The 27,517-nt window shown below is 42.2% G+C and overlaps 2 protein-coding genes across 15 annotated transcripts in view; one reads left to right on the top strand and one right to left on the bottom strand.

Annotated features, from left to right (window-relative positions):
• Positions 1-27,517, top strand: part of MTERF1 (mitochondrial transcription termination factor 1) — a 571,641-nt gene that overhangs the window by 536,634 nt on the left and 7,490 nt on the right. For 13 of the 14 annotated variants that reach the window (XR_008617408.1, XR_003679875.2, XR_003679882.2 and 10 more), the window contains one exon: positions 11,587-11,693. The gene's annotated coding sequence lies outside the window, so the exon portion shown is untranslated. Of the gene's footprint in view, positions 1-11,586; positions 11,694-23,675; positions 23,712-27,517 lie in introns of those variants that run through there. The other variant, XR_003679874.2, reaches the window with a different exon arrangement.
• On the bottom strand, positions 5,648-9,839 carry FZD1 (frizzled class receptor 1). Its single transcript, XM_024128015.1, has one exon. The coding sequence runs from the start codon at positions 9,404-9,406 to the stop codon at positions 7,472-7,474; it is 1,935 nt and encodes a 644-aa protein (XP_023983783.1). The 5' UTR covers positions 9,407-9,839; the 3' UTR covers positions 5,648-7,471.

Raw genomic sequence — 27,517 nt, 5'->3', positions numbered from 1 at the left:
AAGTGAGAGAGTGGCATAGACATATATATACTACCAAATGTAAAACAGATAGCTAGTGGGAAGCAGCCACATAGCACAGGGAGATCAGCTCGGTGCTTTGTGACCACCTAGAAGGGTGGGATAGGGAGGGTGGGAGAGAGATGCAAGAGGGAGGAGATATGAGGATATATGTATTATGTATAGCTGATTCACTTTGTTATACAGCAGAAACTAACACACCATTGTAAAGCAATTATACTCCAATAAATGTTTTAAAAAAAGAAAAATATGTGGAATATATACACAAAGAAATATTATACAGTAATGAAAATGAACAAAGTATTGACAAATTCAACAGTATAGATGACTTTCAGAAACATAACATTGAGTAAAAGAAGCCAGATAAAAAAGAACACATACTACAAGATTCTATGTATATGATATTCCAGATAGTCAGAACTACTTGATATAAGGATAGGGACTGTCTTTGGAGAGGGTTAGTAGTGCCCAGGAAAGTACGTGAGAAGGATACTGGTTATGTTCAATTTACTTATGTGGGTCATGTTTTTAAAATTGTGTTACTTTGTGAAATTTGATCAAATACACACTTTATATGAGTATACTTTTCTTTATATGTTTTACTTCACTAAAATGTACCTACAAGTAAAAAAGAAGTAAAATGGAAAAGTCATTAATTACAACAGAATTTATCCAATGATAAGATTTTGGAAATGAAATGGCCTAGGGCATCGGTTTTCGAAGTCTGAGCCTGAGTCCAGAATCTGTATCTTTAACTAACTGGCTTCTGCTATACCTCAAATAGTAACATTTGATAAGTGCTTGGAATTTGTAAATGGAAGTTTACTTTTTTACAATAAAATTGGATAATCTTTTTTAAAAAAAAATAAATAAAAAGGGGTGGACCAATTCTAATTGAAGAGTTTCATGCAAATAGAAATGTGAATGCCATGGATTGCCTGGTCCACACCCTACATCCTACAACTCCCAATAATCACTGTAGAATTTTAAGTTTATTTACTTCTTTTTCCTTCCTGTAGATACAACTTTTCATTTTGGGGAAAACGTGTGGTAAACCTACTTACCTCTGAGAAAAAGTATGACAATTAAGTGCTGATGTATAGCCATTAGGGATAAACCCTGCTTGAGTTTGTAATCTCATTACAGTGGACTGTTCTGACAGAGAAATAAAAGAGATCTAAACATAGGCAAAAACCTAACAGTTCCTTACAATCTTATAAACCTTAACATCAATTAAAAAAAAACAAACGCATTTTATTCTAAAGGAATACTTTTGAGAGTCTTCCATAAAAATAGCTACTTGACCTGGTTTCATAAGCAGCAAGAACAGGGCTCAGTGGCCACTTAGGTCCCTGTATCTATGCCCCATTTCTTCAGGAGGCAGAAGACAGAACGGCCAAGTTATCAATGTGATTTATTCCATTATACCTTCATGTTGCACTCAGCTTCTGGTGATTGGTACTCACTGTCAAGATCAGTTACAAAGGGCTGTGTTCACTGGCTTTTCATCTGGTAATGAACGAGGCTAAAACTACAGTGGAATATTTTTAGTGCTGGACCAGTGACCACTACAGAAGCTTTTACTCTATCTTGGAAGCTCAATTTAATCCATGGAATAGGGTGATCCATCATCCCAGTTTGCCCAGGACTTTCCTGGTTTTACCACTGAAAATCCCCCATCCCAAGGAACCCCTCAGTCCTGGACAAACCTAAACAGTGGGTTACCCTGTTTGAGTTATGAGTTTTTGACAGAATATTTATTGAAGTTAACTTTTAGAAAGTGTTTTCCAAGAGTTGGAAAGATAAGGTCAAGAATAATCTCTAAATCTACTTTTAAAGGAAAAAAAATTCTGTTTTGTAACAATCAAGTAGCACTTGGCATTTGGAATATACATTTAACTAGCCTGTATGACTTCCAGGTATTTGCTGCTGCGTTTGTGAAGACAAGCATTTCCAAGGGCAAAAGAACAATCTTTTTCTGAGTGCTTCCTTTAAGCAAGGACACGCTGCCAACTTGAAAGGAAATAAAGGCCACACTTTGTCTATGGGGGGATCCTACAGTTATTCCCCTGCAAATTTAATTCAAACAGGTCTTGAGATCTGAAACATGGAGATATCCACAAATTAGAGGATACTCGGTTTTTAAAAAGGAAAGAAAAGAAATCCAGGCCACAGAGAGCTATCTCAAAGCAGCAATAGTGTTTCCTTTTCATGTTAATCACTCTAGTCCTGAGAACATGTTTTGAAAGTTTATATTGTGAATAAAATTTCTTGAGATTGTCTCTATATGAAATATGCATACTACAAATGTTAAAACCTAAGTTATTGTCTTCCAGCAAGTCAATTTCATTAAAATAAAATAGCATGCGTGTATAAAATGTGCAAATCAATGTTATTCTAATACTTTGCTTTTAGAATTAATTATACAAATATGCCATTCAACTAGTGTATTAATAATTCCTTTAGAAAATGCAGGATTATTTTAATTTTATCACTCAAAAATATACCTTTAGAATATCACTGTCTTAAAAGGATTTATTTAGAGAAGTTGCTATTGGAAAATGTTATTTTCGAACAATTTTAAGAATCTGCTTGACTTATAAAACTGATGATAACCTTCGGAACATTTTTTATTATTATATGTTCATTGTAGAAAACTGATGATAACCTTCAGAACATTTATTATATATTCATTGTAGGATGTACTTATAGATTATACTTGATCCTGTCGATTACATGAGAAAGATTTGTGATAAATCCTTTTACTTGATCCGTTATTAGGGTCCCAAACCAACTTATAAACAAAAATCCCCGAAGTAAGTGTTATTATATTTAAACAGGAACTTGATTCTGTAATGGAGTAGAGACACTTGTCATCACAGATCATGATAAAACTTAAGAAAATTAGAGTCTGTCTTTCTATCACCAGGTTACAAATAAGCTATTTTGTCACTATAGTTATGGTTTAACACATCCATTGTCAAAGGTATGACCGAAGTGAATAGAAATATTTAAGTCCCAAAAGTTTTAGGGAATTCTGAGTCATGAAGCTCAAGTAATGTTTCTCAAATTCTAGGGACTATTGGAATCTGCCAACAGTTCAAACATATAGATATAAGTCTTAGGAGTCACCAAAATTAATTTTACCTTGTTTGGCACTTCCCTTGTAAGACCCCATTTCAAATGTAAGGGTCTTAAAAGTCTTGAATTTAAGGTGGTATCGCAATTCCTTTTTAGTAATGTAACTGGAGAACTCTTATATGTAGTCCACATCTTAGTTTGGCGCCTACAGGTTAATCCTGCAAGACTTTGATGTTAGTATATTCCATGAAGTATTTAATGACAATATTACTAGTGTCCACCTCAAGACGTATGTAATGGTCACATTTTGATTATCTCTCAGGCCCCAGTTACACAGAACATTATAATCAGAAATGTGTCAGAGACATCCAGTGTCATAACACTGGTTTCAATTAATTGCATGTACATTACGTAAAATCTGGTTTATAGCCAAAAGATGGATTATAAAGCAATAAAAGCAAGAGTAGCTGAAGTTGAACACAAACACACACACTGAAAATATGGCATCTTTAAAAAAAATAAATATGTACCAAGATCGAAACATGATACCAGGGAAAGTGATCTGAAGCCACCCAAGTCCTGAAATGGTTTGTGGTTTAGGCAATTTTTTTTAATTGGTCATCAACTCTTCACTGTGTTCTCCTTTCCTAGTTCAATGCTGGAGTTTGGTAATGATGCAACTACAGCGGAAGGCTTTCAGTGCTCCGTGGAGACAAAAGAACCAAGACAGTTAACTCAGGCTAACAAGTGACTGCCTCAGACAAACTAAAAAATCTGGTCCAGCTGTTTTGCATATGTTTGACACTAACTGGCTTTTAGATTAAAAATATGACTTTCTGCCCCCGCAGAAAGTTTAAGTAAAAAATGGCTTTTTTTTTTTTTTAAAAAAAAAAGAGCATCAGAAAGCTTTCATACTATGTATATATTTACTACAAAAGCTGAACCAAGCACACACACAGTAAGGGGGAAAATTGACTCCAATTGATAGCTGGTTTAAAAAAATAAAATAGGCAAACCAAATAATCTGAAAATAGGGTTTGTCATGGAAACAGCATATTAATGGGACCATATTCCCAGTAGCTTTATGGTTTTTCAGGCAAGTCTTATTTTGCCATCACTGTTGAAAGAAACAAAAGAATACACTGGCTTTCTATATGCTACACAATTTAAAATAAGTTGTTTTGTAAAAACAAAGCCTGCTGGTGGCTTTAAAATGTCTTTTCAAATTACTTAAATCCAGCATTATAAAACCTGTCTGCATCAAATTTTATAGTTACATCATTTTAAGGACACCCACAATAAGAATGCTTTGTATTTATTCTTTGAATAGAGACTAATAATCTTAAAATTTTTTTTCCAGAAACTATCTGTTGAATAATCTAGTGAGAAGACCTGTTTTAATTTAGCCTAAGAATTACTATTTTTTGTGTGCCTACACAATAAAACCTTCTCCAATATCTACTATATTAGATTAATGTAACAAAGAAAAAAAGAACATAAAGTTGCACCTTGCAAATTAAAATTGAATGCTCTATTTTCAATTAGATTTAAGTTTTTCATTTGCCTTAAAATAAATAATGATGATGACTTATAAGACAACTGCCTTATAACCATGAAAGTAACTCTATTGTATTAAAGGTCTTCATTTTAGCCCCTTGTCATTTTATCACAAAATGTTTTCATGGGAAAATTTAATATAGATATTTTTAGTGTATAAAGGAATAAGAGACTTGTTTTCCAAAGGTATTTGAGGTTTTCCATCTGGCATTCTCCTTTTCTCATAACCTTATTTCCATATTGTAAAATATATAAGGTAACTTTGTATATTTTATAAAAATTAGTGTGTGTATACTTATGTGTATATTTTATAGAGAGATATAGATATATGTATATATACACTCTACATATTATACACTTACATTAATTCTAACTAAGAGTAGACCAACTAGATAATTCCTCTAGGGAATGTTCCTTGAACAATATAAAAATGGATCTTCAGAAGCAAACAACAAAACAGCCTTATACACCCAACTGCTGCTTAAAATGCTTATAAACACACAGTCAGTTAACCATTTATTGATTGCCTATTTATGGTTTTGGAATATCCAAGATTATGGAAAGTATAAGATCATACTTCATAAAAATCGTGACAAAGATGATGGCTGATGATTTAAAAATAAACCTCCATATAATAGAAAGTTATGTAAATTTACCCTTTAAAAGAAAAAAAAGCTGTAATAAAATTAGAGTTCTCTTTTTAATAATCTTCTTTGAGTAAAGAAATAATTTGCAAACTTCTATTTTATATTGTTACTGTCATGGAAGCAGATCTTTTCTAGGGACTTCACAACATCAATCATCACTACAATGCAAGTCGGTTAATTCTTTGGAAGGACTGGTCTGAAGGTTTAAAGATAGACTTTTTCGTTGAAATTCCTGAATTTATATAGTGTGGGATTGGCTATAGACACTATAAAATGTAAAGGTAGTTCATAGTGCATACAGTTCCAGCTCTATTATTTTCAGGCACAAAAACCATATAATTTTGTACAAAACTTTGATTTTTTTATTTGCGAAATTAAAAATATGGTATTATATATATAAACTTCTATTCCTCTATAAATATAGATGATTTTGTGATAATGAACAGAATAAATGCATACCAAATTCAAAGACCATTGTCATTTTAGGGTATGACAGACATAGATAGATTTAGGTCCTAAGTACCGGCATTTTGATAAACTCTTAAAGTTTAAAATAATACAATCAGGAGGACTGCTTTTCTCCTCTTTTTCACAGAGAACTAAAGTGAATATTTTTAAATGGCTTTGAAAGATTTACATTTGACACATTTCTGTAAATCCAAAAAGGAGCACACAGGATTTAGTGCAGTAGACCTGCACACATTCTCCCTTTAGCATGCATGCCCGTATTTTGTTTATTTCAGGAGCTAATCCCATCAATTATTCCACCTCCTTTACCTCCTGGAATCTTACCAGGTTATTATTAGTGATGTGGATTGTTTCTCCCTCAGAATGTGTTGTTGATAATAATCGTAATAATATGTTGAAAGTGTACACGTTTTACATTTTAAAGTTTCTGATATATGTCTAATTATTATTTGATTGAAAATAAGAAAGTAGCACTTCATTTTGAGGACGTCCATTACACTGAAATCTCCTTCAAGTTTTCATATTCAGTTTACCGTTTTGCTGTCCTGTTAAGGAAAGCAAAGATCAGCTCCTTAACAAAGCTTTCCAGGTGACCTAACATTTCCATTTTACAGAACGGTAAATCTTTATGCAGGCTGTCTCAATCCTAGAGGCAGGTTGCCAGGCATCCGTATGCAATTAGAATTAACATTTTATAACTCCCATCCTTCAGTCTCTCCCAACCCACACAAAGATTCATGCCTCTTCCCAAATCTCAGTAACCACATCTTTCCATGACGCTGGGCGAACCCATACCAGGTTTTAGACGCTGGAGAATGAAATGAGCTCATCCACCAAAAATTAGACTTGAAAAAAGTTTGGCATTGGTTATTCCACTCACCCTCTAACCAACTTAGGTGGAAGAAGGGAGTGTCTGGGCGTTTGAGGCCAGAGCAAGGGAGGCTGCAGCTGCCAGTGCCCACATCCGTGGGCCTCCTCGAAGCTAGGGGTAAGGTTCTGGACAGTGAAAATTTCAGCTTCGGATAGTCTAAGGGACAGGCCTTTGCAATCTGGCCCCGGACAAGGGCTGACTTGGGATGGGCGGGGTTCCACTCTCGGACTTGCAAGCTTTGTGGAGTTCTGTACCTTAAGAGCCCAGACCCCAGCAAGGACGGGGAGGGAGGGAGCAGACAGAGGAGCAGGAAAGTGATCCGGGCGGTGCAAACCCAAGCGCTCCCCACCCCGCGTCAGGGAGGGGCGCGCCAGCACCAACAGAAGCAACGAGCAGTGAGCTCTGGTTTTCTCTCTGCAAAGGGCAAGAAGAAAAAGTCTCAAATGGTTAAACCGCCCTAAATAATTACAATTTAAACCAAAAAAAAAAAAAAAAGGAAAGTAAAAGAAAAACCCGTGAACGGTCGTCATTTAAATACAAATATACTTACAAAAATCTTACACAGGCTATTTACAATCGTAAAAGCGTACAGTCCCGGTACCAGAGCAAAAGAGGTCTGTCCATCCCCCTCTGGCAGTTGGGCCCTCGAGTCCCTTTGCCCCCAGGGACAGAAGCCTTTGCAGGAGCCTTGTTGTTAAAAGGAGCCCGCGAAAGTGAATGGCTAGTGAGAAAGCCTCGAGTAGCCAGACTTGGCAAGGATTCCATAGGGCCAGCTTTTTGGGGTGGCTGGGACCAGGCCGAGGGCTGGGAATGGGCTGAGTCCCCGGTCTCAGACGGTGGTCTCCCCCTGTTTGCTATTGGTGAGCCTAGTGTAGAACTTCCTCCAGGAGTTGAGGGTCTTGCCGGACCAGATCCAGAAGCCTGACGTGATGCCCACGATCAGCGTCATAAGATACTTGATCATGAAGACTGTGAAGTCAGGGCTCATGGGCGGGTGCGGCGGGGCGCCGCCCGCCTGGAGGTGGGGGCAGGGGATAGCATAGCTCTTGCAGCTCTGGGCCACCCAGCTGCGCTCCCACTGGTCCCGGAAGGCCTGCTCGTAGAAGTAGCAGGCAATGACGATAGTGGCTGGCACGGTGTAGAGCACGCTGAAGACGCCGATGCGCACCATGAGCTTCTCCAGCTTCTCGGTCTTGGTGCCGTCGTGCTTCATGATAGTGCGAATGCGGAAGAGGGACACGAAGCCGGCCAGTAGGAAGGACGTGCCGATGAACAGGTACACGAAGAGTGGCGCCAGCACGAAGCCGCGCAGTGCGTCCACATTGTTGAGCCCCACGAAGCACACCCCGCTCAGCACATCGCCGTCCACCTGGCCCAGCGCCAGGATGGTGATGGTCTTGATGGCCGGCACGGCCCAGGCGGCCAGGTGGAAGTACTGCGAGTTGGCCTCGATGGCCTCGTGGCCCCACTTCATGCCGGCCGCCAGGAACCAGGTGAGCGACAGGATCACCCACCAGATGGAGCTGGCCATGCTGAAGAAGTAGAGCATCATGAAGAGGATGGTGCAGCCCTCCTTCTTGGTGCCCTGCGCCACTGTGCGCGCCCCGTCCTCCGCGAATTTGTCGTTACACACCACCCGGTCCTCCAGCAGGAAGCCGGCGATGTAGGCCACGGCCACTGCCGTGTAGCAGCCCGACAGGAAGATGATGGGCCGCTCCGGGTAGCTGAAGCGCCGCATGTCCACCAGGTACGTGAGCACCGTGAAGAGCGTGGAGGCGCAGCACAGCACTGACCAGATGCCGATCCAGGTGCGCGAAAAGCGCAGCTCCTCCGGCCCAAAATACATAAGCCCGTACACCTTGGTCGGCTCGCAGGGCGCGCCGCAGTCCTTCTCCCCCAGGAAGTGGTAGTTGAGGTAGGAGGGCACCTTGAGGGCGCGCGGGCACGAGAACTTGCCTCGTTCCGACGCGCCGGCGCCCCCCGCGAAGCCGCCCCCCCGGTACCCTCCGCCGCCGTGCTGTGGGTTGCTGGTCCAGAACTCAGGCAGCAGCGAGGGCGTCGGGGTGCCCTTGTCCGACGTGTTCTGGCCCACGCACAGCTCGCCAGCGCCGTGCACCGGGAACTTCTCGCACTTGAGCGTGTCAGGCCACTGGAAGCCGAACTTGTTCATAAGCGCCTCGCAGCCCTGGCGCGCGCGCTCGCACAGGGAGCGGCAAGGCGGCAGAGCCTGCTCCAGCACGGTGCACACGGGCGCGTACATGGAGCATAGGAAGAACTTGAGCTCCGCGGAGCACTGCACCTTCACTAGCGGGTAGAACTGGTGCACCTCAAGGCCCGCATCCTCCTGGTTCGTGTGGCCCAGCAGGTTGGGCATGATGGTCTGGTTGTACGCGATGTCCGTGCACAGCGGGATGGAGATGGGTTGGCAGTAGCCGTGGTCCGGTATGGAGATGCCCCGCTCGCCGTTGTACTGCTGCCCGCTCTGCTGCTGTTGAGGCGGCGGGGGCTGCTGCCCCGGCCCGGGCCCCTGGCCGGCCGCCTGCGCCCGGACCCCCAGCAGCAGCGGAGCCTCCAGCAGCCAAAGCAGTAGTAGCAGCCCGCGCGCCAAGCGCCCGGAGTCAACTGGGGGTGGACGGCGGCGGCTGCCCGCGTCCCCGCTCCCCTCCGCCACCGGTCCAGTGCGGAGCGCCCCGGCACAAAGTTCCCAGCTTGCGCCGCTGGCGGCGGCGGCCCGGGACTTCTTAGGCGCCTCCTCCTCAGCCATACTTTCTCGGCTCCTTTCTTGGCGCCTCTCGGCTGGGGCTGGCTGTGGCGCGGCCGGCGGCTGCTCCCCCTGCGGCCGGGGCGATCTCCTCCCCGCCGGTGCCCTCCGTCGAGCCCGAGCAGTGCTCGGCCCGCTCCACCGGCTCCCGCTCCGCGTCCCGCAGCCGCCGCCGCCGCGGAAACTTGCGATTCATGAAGCGCGGGCTGCGGGGAGAGCCCGGGTGGCTCGGGCGCGCCGGGGTCGCGTCCCGCCTTCCTGGCCCTCGGCTAGCTGGCTCCCGGCTGGCGGCGCCGCGCTACTGGCGGCGGCCGGGTAGAGCGCGCAACTCTCGGCAGCCCAGCAGCTTCGGCTCCCCCCTGCGCCTCCGCCTCCTCCTCCGCCGCCGCCGCCTGACCATTTGTGTCAATCCCTCAACTCGCTAGCTCTCCTCTCCCTCGCGCGCCCTCGGACCGGTTTCCAGGCGCCCCGCAGTCTGTCTTTCACCGGGAGGGAGGAGCCTTGAAACGGACGGGAAACTGGAGGCTCAGGGACCGTCGCCCAATCGCTGTACTGACTTGCCGGCGCAAAGGGCGCCAGCCGCGGTGTTCCCAGAGCGAAAGTCGGAGGCGGGCGGGAGAAGGAGGAGGCGGGAGAGGGAGGAAGTAGTAGTGGTGCAGAGGCACCTCTCGGCACAAAGAGTGGGTTTGCTGTGAAGCGGGACAGGCTTGGTTGCTTTTGCTTCTGCGGAAGAAAGGGCGAGGACAAGTAAGAGAATGGTCCCATATGCTGCTGGAGATAATGAATAGGAGTCGGCAGACCGCGCGATTTAGCTTTTCTTTTATCCGTTTTCTGTGTTTAAAAATTCTGCTCTTAACGCTGGTTACAAACAGCAAACCAAGTGCTTCGATCAGAACAGATACCTTTGACTTAAGGAACGCACGGCTTCCTTTGAGTTTATATCTGTCGAGGTTTTGTTTTAAATATTACTCTCAAATCCTAGAGCTCTCAGGCTGGGCTTGGCGGGCTTTGGACGCGCCATTTCCCCCAAGGAGAAATTCACGGGATCGCTATCAAAGGAAGAAAAACAACAACCAAACACAAACTTTGATGGAATTTAAAAAGTAAAGTCAGATATACAGTCCGCTATTATTATCTTTTCTGTGGTCGAACTCCTTTTTCTCCTCTTTATCAATCCAGAAACAGAAGCAAAGAGAAACTGCCCATTACGTATTTAGAAAGAAAAACTTAAGAACCCGACGACCTCTGAGGGAGCAGAGGGAGCCCGCGCTGCCTGAGACCCCAGAGGTGGTTCGGGGCCGGGACTGCGCCCGGGGGCAGCCTGGGCCCTGGGGGAGCTCCTGGGAGGTTTCCAAAGCCCGGAGACGCCCACGGATCTGTGGGAAATCCTGGGAGGGTCCGACCCGGGCCAGCTGGGTGCCACAGGCCGGGCTGCAGAGTGGGCTTACATTCAGACGCAGAACTGCGGATGCCGGTTCACAAAACAAACAAAACAACACAATTCATCTCAGCCGACTTACATTCTTGTTTTCGTGTAAGATTTTTTAAAGTGATGCTTTGACTACGTGACTCCGTTTTATCAATAAAATGCCACTGTATTATTAATTCTACCTAGGATTGGTTGGCCTATGATTAGACTCTCTCTTGGGATACTTTTCTACAGTTATTTTCTATCTTTCGTTTATCCATTCATTTGTTTAATAAATACTTAGCAAGCTCATATTATGCTATAAGCACTGTTAGGTAGTAGAATACAAAGATAAGCAAGACATGGGCTGGCCTTACAGGAAGGCATAGTGCAGTGGGGCACAGAGATGTAGAGCAGTTCTCTTGATGCCCATCCCAAAGCTAGAGGAGCACGGGAAAGCAGCCAGCCAGTGGAAATGGGTAGGGAGGGTTCTGGTGGAGAAGTGGGTGGAAGGTGCAAAAGACAGGAGCTCTGAAGTGCTTAAATTGCTGCAAGGGGAGGGGGGTGGGTGTGGCTGAGATATTATGAGGAAGGCAGGAGAAAAATTTTAATCCATGCTAAAAAGTCTGGGTTAAATTATATAGACAACAGGGTGCTGTTGAGGGTCACTTTTTCCCACATAAGCAGGGGGTGGCTGAACAATATTGTTATAATTTATATCTGTTTGATATGTTAAACTCAACTAAAATGCAGCTTTTTTGGTCTTTTTTTAAAGAGCAATGCTCCTCAAACTGTGATCTCTGAACCAGCAGCAGCACCTGGGAACTTGTTAGAAATGCAGATTCTCCAGCCCCATCCATACCTACTGAGTCAGACATCCAGGTGAGTCTGATGCGCTCAAAGTTTAAGGACCGTTGCTCTAGAGAATAACTGTTGTATCCTTTTCTACACTGAGCACTATATTAATCATTCTGAGGTCAATTCTATCTTGAAATTGTCATATTAGTGGATACCAAATGGTATATTGGGCCTGATCATTTACTGTCTAATCAATCTGGTCATCAGATCTACAAAATTGAATTGATCATCTAATTCCTGAGAATGAATCAGACCACCGAGCTGCCTAGGACCACAATGACTGAACATAGAGCCCTCATTCATAAATCATTTAAATCATGAAACAGGAAATTCAACTGGAAGTAAAATTCTTCATTCTCACATAATTCATAGGATGGATTTTAAAAGACAATTCCAGCTGGATAATGTACCCACTAAAAAAAGTTCAGTTAATCAATATTCGCAGATACTCTCTTAAGAGCCCCAGAGTTTTTCAGAGCTTTGCAGTGGTTCAGCAGGTGGCTTCAGGATGACTGGGAAAGAGGGAAGCTGGTTGTCATTGGGAAGCTTAAACATTAGTCTACATGTAAAGGTCACTACTTTAGGTGAGTGTCACTTGTCCTACGTACTAAAAGGTCACTGTGAATTTCATCACCATGCATGTTGGTGTCTCTAAAGATTGTGCAGTCATATCTTTACCTGTTGAATCGAAATGACATCTGTTTGTTTCAGATATATAATCATTTTTCAAATATTCATGGATGTAGTAAATTCATAAAATTCATATTTGTTTTAAAGCATTTCTGGATTCCTATTTTTTTTAAAGAAAATACAACAGGTATCATAATGAATGTACAACAGGTATCATATATGAATGAGTGTGTGTGTGTGTTGACAATAATTCATGAAAGATTTTGGTATTGAAAAGGAGGTTGGGAAGCCCAGGTGCTCTCTGAGGTCCTTAGAGCACTCACAGTTCATAACTATTCATTTTATCCCCCAGCATCCTGGCCCACAGTCTCCCGGGGACACCTTTTCTCTGGCCTCTCACCCTGATGCTCTTTCTTCTGCTGATAACGTCCCATGCTAAGAAACTTTACCAAGCCATGTTTCTTCTACCACCCCTCTTGTGTAGAGACTACTCTGTCTTGTGTTCCATTCTCTCAAGGTCATTCTTGGTGACTGGGCTTGGTGAAAAGTCAATTTATTCGAGTGTATTAATTACCAAGAAGCATCCAGTGCATTAAGCATCCACCATCACCATCACTTCAGATGCTTCCTCTTCTCCCCCAAGGGGGTAGGGCACAGGGAGTTTAGCAGAATGCAGTTCTGTTCCCCAGAGTAGGTCTGTCCTGCTTCAAAAGTTGTTCTCTTATTTATTTATTTATTTATTTTGCGGTACGCGGGCCTCTCACTGTCTTGGCCTCTCCCGTTGCGGAGCACAGGCTCCGGACGCGCAGGCTCAACGGCCATGGCTCACGGGCCCAGCCGCTCCGCGGCATGTGGGATCTTCCTGGACCGGGGCACGAACCCGTATCCCCTGCATCGATAGGCGGACTCTCAACCACTGCGCCACCAGGGAAGCCCAAAAGTTGTTCTCTTGAAATACGTGAGCTTGTTTTATCTTCCACTGGACAGTGAAGTTTACTAGGGAGGAGGCTCAGAAGTGCAGTCAGAGCTAAAAAGAAAGTCATTTTTGCCAGATCATGGAACCAGAAGGAACCCAAAATATCATCTAGGAACTAGTTAATTTTCTCCAGTTTATAATTAAGAATACTAGACCCAAAAATGTTAAAGGAAGAGATACAGGTTAAATGGCCTTGTTTGGCATGAATTTTGTTAAATGCTTATTTTAATCCTTTCTATATTCTTTTGAGTAGCTATTGCTCTTTTTATTTTAAAAAAATCAGTTTTCTGTAGAAGTTTTCTCTCAGTGGATTGTGTAAAAAAAGACCTTGTTAAAAAATTGTTTCCTGAGAGTTATTTTCCAAAGTTAAAAAAAAAAAAAAGAAACCTAGGTTGCCTTATCTATTTTTTTTTTTTTTTTTTTTTTTTTTTTTGTGGTATGCGGGCCTCCCTCTGCTGTGGCCTCTCCCGTTGCGGAGCACAGGCTCTGGACGCGCAGGCCCAGCGGCCATGGCTCACGGGCCCAGCCGCTCCGCGGCATGCGGGATCCTCCCAGACCGGGGCGCGAACCCGGTTCCCCTGCATCGGCAGGGGGACGCGCAACCACTGCGCCACTAGGGAAGCCCCACCTTATCTATTTTTTATACCAATACGTTATTTCATTTATCAAACCTACGTGATACAGAGGAAGATATTAAAATCAGGAACAGTTCAGGGTGGTAACCAATAAAAATTAGTGTTATGGAAGGTCTTCTGGGAGGTGATAATAGCAGTGGGTAACAAAATGTAAGAAGGAAAATATGAGCAGCATATTTTGACATTAATCTAAAATATATTATTTTCTCATATATGGTGGAAGGGGTTGAGATCCACAGATAAAAATTACTAAATAAGTATGAACTATTATGAACTTAGTAATAAAAATATTTCAATTAGGTAAAAGCTATAAGCATGACCCAATTCCTCCTTGATACTGATTCTTCAAGCATCAGACTCAGTCAAGTTTTCTTATATCGAAGATCTTGTTTTATCAGCCCTTGCCCAAATCTGAAGTTCTCCAGACTGCTTATGTCAGGTTGAATATGGATAATTACCAGTTCCAATTACGTACAATTGGGTGCACATAGACTCGCCTGTAGTTAGGTGACTGCTCCAGGTGCAACCTGGCAGACCTTGAGCTTTTAGGTGAGTTATTTGTTGCTGGCTTGTGGGTGGCAGGATTGAATTGTCCTTATTGAATAACAGAGATAACACAGGTTAAGACTAAATTTTTGAGCACCTACCATAGGTATTTGGCATTGTTTTTCTTAATATACACTATGTACACTTAAACTTTACTACTTTTTGAGGTAGGTAGTAGTTATTATCTTTTTTTTAATAGATCAAGAATCTAAGGCTCAAAGCAGTTAAGTAATTTATTCAAGGTCCCATAGCTTCCAAGGTCCCAAGGAAGTGCCAGAGTAGGCCTTGTTTGTGACCAAAGTCCATGAATTTCCATTGGTAACATTATGCAAACATGTCCTTTTTGAAAAATTATAGAAGAAAATATGGTTTCTGGGTGCAGATCGTGATGATTCCTCAGTATTCAACATAGTCTTCTATACCAGGATCTAGATGTATCAATGCTGGGACTCACTGAAGAGTTATATCAGCATTTTCCAAATTTTTTCTGTGAAATTCAATATCTTCCCCAAAGATGATCTGTGAAAAAAATTTGTTCAAATAAGTTTAGGAAAAGGCCACACTCTATGTCCTTACTGGGGATTCATGTTAGCCTAATAAAATCTCTGAGAAGTCCTGAGGTAAAGAATCCTTTTTAAACTTTGTCTTACCTAGTATTTCCCACTTTGGGGATACACACACACACACACACACACACACACACACACACACACAACAGCTTGACACTTAGGCTTTTCATAAAACAGCTTGAGAAATGTTGGATTAGATCTAAGATATTTTAAAACTAAACTTTATAAGGTTGGACTCATGCCTCTGTATCACCTTTGTATGTTAGGAATGGAAAGTGAGAACTTGGTTTACTATGCTTTGAGTGTCTGATGCTTATCTTTGAATTCCTAGTGAAGAGATATTGATAGGTTCAGGAGCTGGTAGTGATTAAGAAAGGCTGGGCTATGCTATTCCCACCTTCGTCGGAGGCATCACCTAAGGTCTGTTATATTGTCTTTGTAGAGACACTTTATCTAAGCTTTCAGCATAGATTTCTACTTCTTTCTTCTTGAATTTCTAACCCAGGAATTATGGCAGAATCTAATTCTTAACTTCCAAAACATCCGTATTCTTTTGCAAAAACTCTAAAACTAAATGTCTTTTCTTTCTTAATTTTTTTCTTCACTCTTACACAAATCTGTTCTTGACATTGGTGAGATTGTTCTTGGATTCATTTATACACAGAACCTCAATTTATAGGCTCTCTTTGAAAGGTCCATCTTTTGAGAACATATATTGCTTTCCCTAAAACAGCTTATCAAAGGAGACTGTCAGTTTGACTATCCTGACTTTTATCATACAGGGCACTTATAGCCAATTAATATTAATATCCTAAACTAACTTATCTTTTGTGAGTCAGCCATAATTTGTTAGAATTTACATTTTAAACATGGTTAAGACTCAAAGGTTGAATATAGATGGGTATATTCAGTAGTTCTAGGTTTGAATAATGGATTACTTATACACAAATCTCACAGAACACATTTAAAAAAAATAGAAGTATGAAAGGAAGAAGAAATCACCATCACTGAATTATCATCCATAAGGTAGGGTAGTTATTAGCCCCAAATCTTCTTATAGTTCAAAGATTAAACTATAAAAGAAGATTTTGCTAAATATATTACTTAAATCTTAGTTTAAAATACAAAGAGCTATCTCATGACTCTGCTTTAATGAGTTCTGTTGTCATTATGCAATTGGAATTAGTGTATACTATCTGGGGAAACTTTTACAAAACATGTACGCATTTGTATTCAATTTAAAATGCAGTCCTTCTGTGAGGCCCTGGGAAAGAAATATAGATGATCCCTTGTAAATTAAAATGTTATGTTTCTTAAAGAGGCCTCTCTGATTGGCTAAGATGTGAGGAGCATCGTTTGGAGTCATTTTGGTGCCGAAAGAGGTTTTTAAGAGTGCAAGTAAAACTTGTGCCTCTGAAAGTGAGCATTTTTGCTCTCCCTTCTGGATGACTTGACATTTTGTGTGTTGGCGGGGGGAGATAATATTATACATCTTTTAACGTCATAGTCTAATCAAATTGTGGGTTTTTTTGTTTGTTTACTTGCTTCTTGCTTTAACCTGAAATCCTCTGGCTGAAGATACAACATGTAAGTCAATCCATAGTGTCTAAAGTATTAGTAAAAATTCTTCTTAAAATAACATCTTTGGAATTATGATTAAGAACAAATGGAACAGGCAACCAGACATTCTCATTGAGATCCGACATTTCTTTGGACAGAGTAAAGAAAAGCACCGGGCTATTCGTACTTTACTAGACATTTAGGGGGAAAGAGATCCTAATACTTGAAAAAAAGTGAAAAAATAAAGAAAGATCGTTTTCTTCCATGAACGTTATCGTCATATCATGTACCTGACTTAATCTTCACAACAACGCTGATGCAGGTAGTTAGACGATGACCCGCAGTTCAGATGCAGAAATGGAGGCTAAGATGTTGCCGTGCTCACCCAGCTGGCCATGGCAGGAACCAGAATTCAAATGCAGCTACTACATGCATTACCATGGCAGCACACCCAGGGAAACAAGATAGATCCCACAGCTTTTGTAACCTAATTAAGTTCATTAGAAAATCCAAAACTCTGACAAGTATCTACCTCTAAGACAGTTATTTGGATGTTTTAGTATAAAGGATATCAAACGCCACAGGTCACTGTCAGATGGCCACCCATGATAAAAACCGAGAAATAGGGGCTTCCCTGGTGGCGCAGTGGTTGGGAGTCCGCCTGCCGATGCAGGGGACGCGGGTTCGTGCCCCGGTCTGGGAAGATCCCACATGCCGCGGAGTGTCTAGGCCCGTGAGCCATGGCCGCTGAGCCTGCGCGTCCGGAGCCTGTGCTCCTCAACGGGAGAGGCCACAGCGGTGAGAGGCCCGCGTACCGCAAAAAAAAAAAAAAAAAAAACAAAAAAACGAGAAATAATGGTGTATTTTAGATGGGGGAAGGTGTCTGTAAGGCAGCAGAAAAATAGATTCAAAATGTAGCTTTCCTGTGATCTGATCTGATCCATGGGTAGACCTTTAGGGGATATACTCGCCATTCTTACATCTATTTTGCATCAGAAGAAAAGCCTGGACACTGGGGTATTCTTTGTGCTCAGCAAAAGGCACTGTCATTTCTTTTATCATGGTGAGTTTTCTTGATTTCCCGAGACTCAGTTTCCTCATTTATAAAATTAGGATGATAATCTAATGAATACCCATTAGATGGTGTATCTTGCTGGCTTTTGCATACTGTTATTCTGATCACAACAAAGAAGTATGCATGTTTATATTTAAAAGTCAGAGTATTAATCAATAGGCAAATGCATTTGGTAAAACTGCCTCAGCACATTGATTTTAGGAATCTCTGCATTATTGACCTGATAGGTTGGAATGCAATCGGGCTCCGTTTAAACCAAGGGTTTTTCTTTTCAGCTTTCATTTCCCCTCAGTTCTCTCAAGAACAGAAATAAGAGAAGTCCATGTTTACATGGGCTCATGAGCTTCCGCTTGGGGCTCTGCAGTGTGTGGAGTTTGTATGTCATTCTGTTTGCTGCAGGTCCTGCAGATTAACACAGACTTTTAGCTTAGAAAGAAGAAAGTAAACTTTGCCATCATTAAAAACCGATAGATATTTGAAAATTATGCACACAGATCAAGGTTGGATCTGATGATTTTGATATGGTTAATTTTCCCTTTTACTCCATTGTTTCCCCCCAGATCCATTATTTTCTGAATGTTCCATATACTTATTGCTATATTACAAACCACCTCAAATTTAGTGGCATAAAATAATAGCCATTTTATTATGTACACGAGTCAGAATTATTATGTTCATGGAGTCAGAAATTTGGACAGGGACAGAGAGAATGACTTGTCTGCATGCCATGAGGTCTGGGAACTCAGCTGGGAGGACTCCAGCAGCTAGAGGTGACTCAGGCGGTTGAGGGCTGGAACAGTTGGAGCTGGAGGATCCGCTTTCAAAATGCTTGGCCCCTAGGCAGGGACGCTGGACTCTGATGGGACCGTCAGCCAGAGTGTTGACGTGGCCTCTCCAGCATGGAAGTCTTGGGGTAGTCAGACTGTACAGACGGTAGTCAGACTGTACTGGAACTGTTGTTCCAGCCAACAACGCAGAAGCTGCATGTTCTTTCATGACCTAGCTTTGGAAGCCACATAGGGTCACTTCCAACGTATTCCAGAGTCAAAGCAGTCACAAGCCTGATCAGATTCAAGTGGAGGAGACCTAGAGACCACTTCAATGGGAGCAGTGTCAAAGAATTTATAACAATTTTTAAAACTGCCACACTAAGAAATCTGAATTTATAAAATAATTTTATTTTATATTATGAGGGTTAAAGATAGCTATAATAATAACATTTGCTGAGTGCTTACTCTGTGCTAGTTAATTCTCATATTCATTCTTTGAGGGATGTCCTATTATTATCTCCATTTCACAGAGGAGAAAAATGAGGCTTAGGGAGGATAAGGAACTGGCCACACCCTACTGAACAGGAGAATGGAGGTTGAACTGAGATTGTCTGGCTATAGACTATAGGAGCTTCACCACTGGGCTATATCATTCCTTCTTAGCTAATTAGAGCAAAGCCTTTGAAGAACTGTTAAACAAAAAATTAAAGCTATGGGCCCTCACCAAATATTAAGAAATGTTTTGCATACAATTGTTACTAAGACAATTGTTACTAAGATGTGGTGGTCTTGGACCAATAGCAATTGAACAAAATGTCTCACCTCTACATAGACACCTGTACATTGGCAGAGTATTTTCCTGGCAGGATTGGACAAGCTTAAATTGGTAGAGGTGGAAACTTCTCCAGGAAGAATGAGGTGAGTCATGGAGTTTGAAGGTTATTGTATTGTGACTGCTGCAAAATCAGGCTTTCGTCTTTGACTCTTAGTTGGATATCATTCCAAAGTTCAGAGATAGTTCTGCATCCAGAATTTGGCTGTTATCAAGACATATTCTGACACAAAGTTATTTCATCTTTCAGGGCAATTAGAAAGTTGATAGCTAAAGCACAGAGATACAAAGCTCCCGTTTTTTGACCTCAGTTTTTACACATCAGACCAAGTAATCTGGCAGGTTCATGTCCTCCAAAAAATGTAAAATTGCAGAGAGACCCACCTCTGTGATGAATTAAAAATCTGTGTCCTGCAGGAACCCTGCTTCTTACTAGAATACCTCAGCATGCAGGTCAGATAGTGTAACCCTTGTGACACCGGCCTGGGAATGCTAAGAGCTTGGGGTGTAGTGAGCAACCCCAGAGTTCTGTGGCTTTAGAACCAATGTGGATACTGACATTTCAACCCTGCCTGCCCTGTTTCCAGGGGATTGGTGTGGACAGGAAATAGGATCTCCTCTAGCCTCTCATTTCCATCCACCCCCAGCCACTCTCCCTGCTGCAAATGGCTGTCATGGCTGCTCTGTCCACACCCTGACCACCAGAGACTTCCGGCATTGTTCCTGCTGCAGGGCTGCCCTCTCACCAGTCAGTCTCTGATGGGACACACAGCCCTGCAGGGTCCACTGCTTCACAGAGCTACCGTCCTCCTCTCCTGCACTGTCCAAGTTTAAAGAGATTGTTTTCGACTATGGTAAGAAAGAGCCTTCATCTAATCTTGGCATCCAAAGGTAAACAGGGTCTTTGTACTTGACTTTTTCTACCATCAGGTAATATAGGATGTTTTCCAAAACCTGAGCAATTCAACCAAGAGTCTCCACTCAAAGCATTTCTCACCAACATGGAATCCAAACCCACCATGGTCCCTTAACCCTCCCTCCCAACCATAGTAAAGTCTCATTCTTTCCCAGGCATTTCCCAAAGACCTGCATCAGTCTTATATTTACATTTATTCATTCATTCAGTAAATATTTATGGACCACTTACCATGTGCCAACTACTTCACTTGGTGTTCAAGATACAGCACCAAGCAAGGCAGGCATCCTCCTGTCTTCACAGAGCCTTCATTCTGGCACTGAAAAGGACACAAAACAAATACAGCATTCACTATACATGCATATATGAGTTCATTCCAGTTGGTATAAATTATTTTAAGTCTTTGGTTGGGAGTTATAGACAATTCTGGATAGTTTCAGGAAAGAACAGAATCCATGGGAAAGTCATAGAGGTGTCTAACAGAATACAAGGAGGAGATAAACTAGTGCAAGAGTCAAATTAGCTCTACCTCTTTGGCAAGAGTTTATGGGTCTTTCTTCTGATGTGCTTCATTAATGTAACTTAGTTATCAAAGCTCCGAGTCTTTCAGTTCAAAAGGGAATGTCTTTGGTCCATCTTAAGGTTAGTGTCTGCTCCTGGACTAATGGATCAGAGCCAGGGAAGCTGGTCTTAGTGTACAGACACTGTTGAGGGGCACCCCTGAATAATGGGTTAAGACCCCAGAGAAGAGGTAAGGCAGCCTCTGCAAAATTATTTATACAACAGAAGTTGGAATGGCCCCAAGAGCATCTGACCTAATTTGGGGAAGGCGGTGGGTTCAAAGAAAATTTCATTGTGGATGACAAATATAATCCCGTCACCTAAAGGATGAAGAGGATTTAGCTAAGGCAAAAGGAAAAGTGTGAGAAGGAGAGACAGTGGGGCATAATGATAAACAGGAATGGTATCTGTAAAAACTCAGAGGTAAGAAGGAGTAAGACACATCTGAGGACCCATGAGAAGGCTGGATTATAGCCAACAGCATATCTGAACTGGTGGACTGGAGGTCTTATTTCAGCCTCACATACCTTTGATCAGCCCTCCCAGGAAGCCAGTGGGACACCAGGTGGCCAGTAAGGGCACTGCTGAGTACCCGGACAGGGCATCCAGAGCAGTCTCTTTGCTACTGTTTAGTAATAGACCTAGTTGACACCTCTGATTTATGACTATCCTTGCCTTTCAGAAAAATACTCATCTTCTTTACAGTGTCAACTACAAATTGGCACTTGCCATGGGCAGTTGCCATCTACCTCTACAAGGTTAAGTCACGTGATGCAGCAGCTGCTGACCTTCAACACCCCATAAAGGGAGTTCAGGGTGGAGAGCAGAAATGAGGCACTCTGTGCTCTGGAAAAACTGGCAGAACAGGTCTTCAGAGAGTTAGATATTTTTAGGAGCGGATTTTATGAGCCCAATTCTTGCATCTCCTCATATCTAGAAAAGCACTAAAATCCTTCATGGTGACGTCTGCTCCTCGTGACTAGCAGTAACCTTCGTGAGACCAGCAGAAACCTACAAAAAATATGTGCTTGATTGCATGTACTCCCCCTTCACCAAAATCACATATATATTGACCTTCCCCCTACCTCTTTGGAGCAATTTCTCAGAGCTATCTGAAATGCTGTCTCCCGGGCTATAGTCCTCATTTTGCCCCAGATAAAACTTAACTCGCAGCTCTCACATTGTGCATTTTTTTAGTCATCAACAGAAATATATTGGCTTTTTTTTTTTTGAAAAAGATAAAGGTTGATTAAAATTCACTTCACCTACTTTCTCTAGATTTTATAGATATGCTACCTGATATTTGTATCTGTAAAACAGACCTATATAAATTCTAGCTGAATTTTAAATAGTTCTTAAAGCAGCTCTTGAATTTTAAGAGTCTATAAAATTACTTTCCTATTAACCTAAGGCCAGAAATTGAGCTGTTTTGTTTTTTTGGAGAAATAATAACCACTAGGAGTTACATAAGATGATCTGACCAAGATTTATTAACACTTTAGGGAATAACTCCAAACGGCTATTGTGATAACAGTGGTGATTTGAGCTGAGCAAATGTGGAAGTCTGTGGTGGATTAAAGTGGACCACAAATTCCTTGCCGTTCCTCTCATTAAGAGATGGAGTCGGGGCTTCCCTGGTGGCGCAGTGGTTGAGAGTCCGCCTGCCGATGCAGGGGACGCGGGTTCGTGCCCCGGTCCGGGAAGATCCCACGTGCCGCAGAGCGGCTGGGCCCGTGAGCCATGGCCGCTGAGCCTGCGCGTCCGGAGCCTGTGCTCCGCAACGGGAGAGGCCACAACAGTGAGAGGCCCGCATACCGCAAAAAAAAAAAAAAAAAAAAGAGATGGAGTCTATTTCCCCTCTCCTGAACCTGGGTTGGCCTGGAGAGTTGCTTTGACCAGTAGTGTAATGAAGGGGAAGCGCTACTGTGCTAGCTTCGGGCCTAAGCCTTCAAAAGGCAGGCAGTTTCTGTTTTGTGCTCTTGGAAGCCAGCAGCCATGCTGTCAAGAAGCTCCAGGACTACTGAATGGTGCGAGAGAACACAGACAGGTCCCAGAGGTTGAGATTCCAGCACCAGCCATGCTCCCAACTGAGTGCAGCTCCTGGTTGATCTCAGTTATACCCTGTGAGCTGGAGAACTGCCCAGCTCAACCCACAGAATTAAGATATCATAAATTTTTGTGTTTTAAGCCATTCAGCTTTGGGGTGCTTTGTTACACAGCAATAGCCACTGAAGAGGTTCCATGTGGATTTCGTTTCCATTTTTTCGGGAGGCAGTGGATTTTTTTCTATGACTCTAATGTCATAGAAGCCAGCAAAGAGAGTGTGCCATGAAGAATGGAACAGCCTTAGAGGAATAGAAAAGACTTAAACCTCTTGGTGGATAAAGGGAAGTATTCCAGGAAAGAGAGAAAGGCTGAGGTACACAGTAGGATGGGAATGTCGGGGGGAGATGTTTGTAATTGATGGAGTGAAATTCTCAAAAGGTGGTAAGGGAGGGGTTTCTAGCAGAAGAAGGGGTTGATTTAGCCTTGGGAGGGAGGAGGTCACCTCTTCCCATGAAAGTGGGACTGACTGGGGAAGAAAATCCAGGAAATCCTGAGGAGGCAGGGAGAAAAACTGAAGAAGCTAACATTAGAGGATGGGATCCCAGTCAAGCAGAGGTAAAGATCGTATGCAGAGGAGGAAGGAAGCCAATGATTGCAATAATGACCTGTTTCGAAGAATACCAATAATAAATAAATAATAATAAGTAGGCAGACTAAGTATGAAAAATCTTAAATCACAGGTGGTGATTCACTGCAATTTTTCTAGCAGTTGGAAGAGAAAAATAAACATTTAATAGAGAAAGTGGAAGCTGGCAGATTTGACCTCCAGGGCCCAATGCCTTTCCCATATGTAACTCATCGAATGAATTGCCTTTTCATTCCTTCTTTAGTGGAACTAATCCTCAGCACAGTGTCCACAACCAGGGGAGAAGGGACACGTTCCTGAAACAAAGGAGGTGGCTCTTCTGAGACCTAGAGATTCCCCTCACTCAGGAAGTGGGCAGCGTCTGGGCAAATCAGCAGGTATGAGTCCCATGTTTGGTAGAAGTGGCCACATGGAAGCTCTTCTCTTTTTGATGACCGTGGAAAGTCTATTTCATGTTGTCTCGAAAAAGAAGGGAGCTGAACGTGGAAATCATTAAGTGTTCTCAAGTGTCCTGTCTGCACCCCTGAGGAGGAATCACTCTTTTATTTAAGTGTGTGATTTTCGCAATGATATCACCAGAAGTATTAAGCTAAATATGAGATGAGATAATTTATAGGGTTTAGTAACACATGACACTGGATGTATTCTGCTTCTGTAGCTCATTAGCTGGGTGACTTTGGACAAGTTTATTTAACGACGCTGAGCCTCAGTTTTCTCATCTGTAAAATGGTAGTTATGAAAATAGCTTCTCCGATTATCTCACTGGCTGTTGTGGAAGGATCAAATGAGATAATGAATATATAGAACACTTTGAAAGCACTCTCCAAATATAAGGTATATTGCATAAGTCACTTGTGAAAAATATTTTGCTTACTGTAGAAACTCATGCCAATCTTGAGACAAACTAGTAGGAGAATTTTACTCTTCCTTCCCCAAAGCACAAATGAAGAAAGGATTTTTTAATACTTTCGGGCGATGCCTTGTTGGACTCTTCATGGAACAGATTTGTGATTTGCTGAGCTTCTGAAACCCTCTTTTCCAGTCACTCTGCTAAAGTACCAGTGAGTCATCCACCTAGATTATAAGCGCAGTGGGGTTGGGGGCAGGATGATTGGCTACATGGGAAGATTCTGTCTGGAATAGGGTTAAGTGGATAACCACTGACACAGGAAAAAAGCCTTTGGGTAGCATGAGAAAGAAATAGTACATTTTCAGACAAATAACTATTATAAGTTTGATAGCTGCACAGTGTTCTGGTTTAAAGACATAAACTCAGGGACCAGATCATGTGCATTTGAATCTCAGCTCTGTCACTTACCAGCTGTGGGACCTTAGGCAAGTTGTCTAACTTCTTTGGTTTTCCTCCCTGTACGATGAGGAACGTAATGGCACCTCCTTCATGGGGTTATTGGGAGGAGTCAAGGAGTTAATATTTATAAAACACTTGGAACAATGCCGGGCACATGCAAGTGCTACATAACAATTTATTAAATAAGTTATGGGGCAGATGGTATTTAGTACATCAGACTCCACTTAGACATCTATGTTTGTTTGCTAATTAGATACACTGAATACAAATTTTAAAGAGCTTGGGTGTTTACAGACCTAAATGTAAATATTTTCAGAGACATCCCCTGTATTTGGTGTGAAACCTTTACATGAACACATTACAGGGACTTTCTTAAGACATAAACCAGGTTTGAGAACTGTGATCGCACATGTGCTCTCAGATTGGGCAATGTGTTTAACCTTCACGCCTCAGCTGCTCTCTCTGTAGTAATGCTATAAAAAATGCTTGCTTCACAAGGGTGTCATGAAGATGAAAATGAGATAATGTTTGTAAAACTCTTAGTGCTTGCCTGGAGAGGCGCCACCTAAATGCAAACTGTAATTATTAACATCATCTGGTATCCTAATGGTGACTGGCTTAAATGCCATCATCTTACTAAATGACTAAAGCCAATCTTAGAAATTACAGTGTTGGGTGGTTGGATAGTTAGGAACATAGCATCAGACAGCTTCCTGCATGAAGGCTGTTGAGAAGGCACCACCGCTTTGCTGTGTTAAAACTCACTAGCAGCGCTACCTGGATTCCCCTGGGGCAGACTCTGAGAGCTTCACCACTTTGCAAATATGGCTCTCTCGGGGTTACCCTCTGTCATTCCTGAGTGGTCCCAAGTCCACAGGAATCTGGAGCGGGAAGATTTGGAGCATGAGTTTCCTTCCTGAAATGCATTAGCCACATGGGCTCACAAAGCTTTTTAGAGTGGTTTAAAATTTTGTGGAACCAGTGATATTAATCTTCTTCTGCCTGTTCCAGGTTTACATGAGATAGACAAATGGGTGACAAATGCTTATTGAGTAAATTAATAAAAACTGATAGAGCTGGAAAATCTTTCTATAAAATTCTGCTATCCCTGGGGGGGCAGAATATTCCAAAATGGGAGACATATAATTGGTAACAGGCAAGGTGATTTTAGGTGGTACACAGATGAATAGTATATGTATGTATATATACACAAACACATATATAGACACATACATATACACTTATACATGTGTGTCTGTATAAAAATTAAATACTAGGACATAAAACCTGTGCATTCATGGACATTATTGCTTAGGCAAAGATAAAGTTGGTAATTGAAAAAGACGGTTGGTAGTAACTAAAAAAATATATTTGACTTAAAGGAAAAGATTAGGTAATTAATAGTAATAGAAAATAATAATGCAGTTTTTATAGCAAAAATCATGACTAATGTTAAGGAAACTCCATCTTAGAAGAAAGATGAGAGAGCCTCTGTTCATTTCGGATTTCTGAGTGCGGGATTTAGATCTCAGGGCAGAATCTAGAGAACAGTGATTTCTCTGGATTGATGGCCACTGTCTGCAAAGTCCTTTTACATGCTTTTACTTATTTTCAGATCAGGCATAATTATTTCTGTTTCATAGACAAGGAAACAGACAGTGTCCTTGAAAAGTTGTGCAAGAGCAAGCTGGCAAGTGAATAAAAATCTGCACGTTATAATACTGTTTAGGGAAAAGAATCATATGCTAAATGGTTTTTACAAAGTAAAAAACTAGTTACTAAAACTAGAGGTCATTCATTTAACTCCTTAGAAACCAACACTGCTAATGGTGGTCCTGTTCTTCTGGGATCTTTCATGGACCATGTGCTGAGCGCTGTGCTAGAGCTGAGGCCTCAGTGGGCATTACCTGGTCTCTTACTTCAGGGGCTTAAATCTGGTCGTAGGTTACCCACTACTAGCCCAATTGGGCCTCCAGTTATGTTTTGCTTGAATAGTAGAGTGTTTCAGTTTAAAAAAAATGTGTTGCTAGTATTTAAGAAGCTGGAGATTTTACATAAATATCTGGTGCCCGGCGTTGCTTAAAACCATGTGAAGATCTAGCAAGACCAGGTCTCGGGTTCCTGCTTAGTTGGCCTTTGGTGGGGACACTGTGCTCTCTGGGCCAACACAGTCACTTGCTGGACTCACGTTTCTTTCCCTTCTTTACCTTGGAGACCCCAGTTGCAAAGAGCAGTACAGACAAGTCAGCAATTCTTAACAAATCATGGACATTAGCCTAAAGTGTAAAAAACACAAGTTGGGAGAAATCAGCCATATTTTCATGGAACCTAAGGTTAAATATTAAAACAAATGATATATCATGCTGCCTGCAAAATCTTTTTACTGCTTTGGCTGTTTCCAGAATTCTTCCACACAATTTGCCATTCACACCCCAACTTTGAGAAATAGACTAGGTGGGAATTATTATCCACATTTTATTGATTAGGAAATTGAATGTCTAAAATTGAAAGAAGTTTCCCAGAAACAGAACCTGAGACAGGGATTTGGGTGCTGTGATCTCTTGGGCAAGTGTTCTTCAGGAAAATCCTGTGGGGGAAGGAGTGAAACAGGAGAGGCAGGGAGGGGATGTGGTCTCATATCAAGACCACCAGGACCTGCACCGTGGGGGAGGGCTCTAGAGCTTTAACCACCCACAGAATTGTTCCTTCCTGGGGCCGTGCTGCCAGCATTTTGTACCACTTCCCAATCAGTCATTGGCTGTGACCTCCCCCCACCA

Source organism: Physeter macrocephalus, chromosome 5 (assembly GCF_002837175.3).
Source record: "Physeter macrocephalus isolate SW-GA chromosome 5, ASM283717v5, whole genome shotgun sequence".
In the NCBI taxonomy this organism is placed as follows: domain Eukaryota; kingdom Metazoa; phylum Chordata; class Mammalia; order Artiodactyla; family Physeteridae; genus Physeter; species Physeter macrocephalus.
Note: the sequence above shows the minus strand (reverse complement) of the source record. Positions and strands in the feature narration are given on the sequence as shown.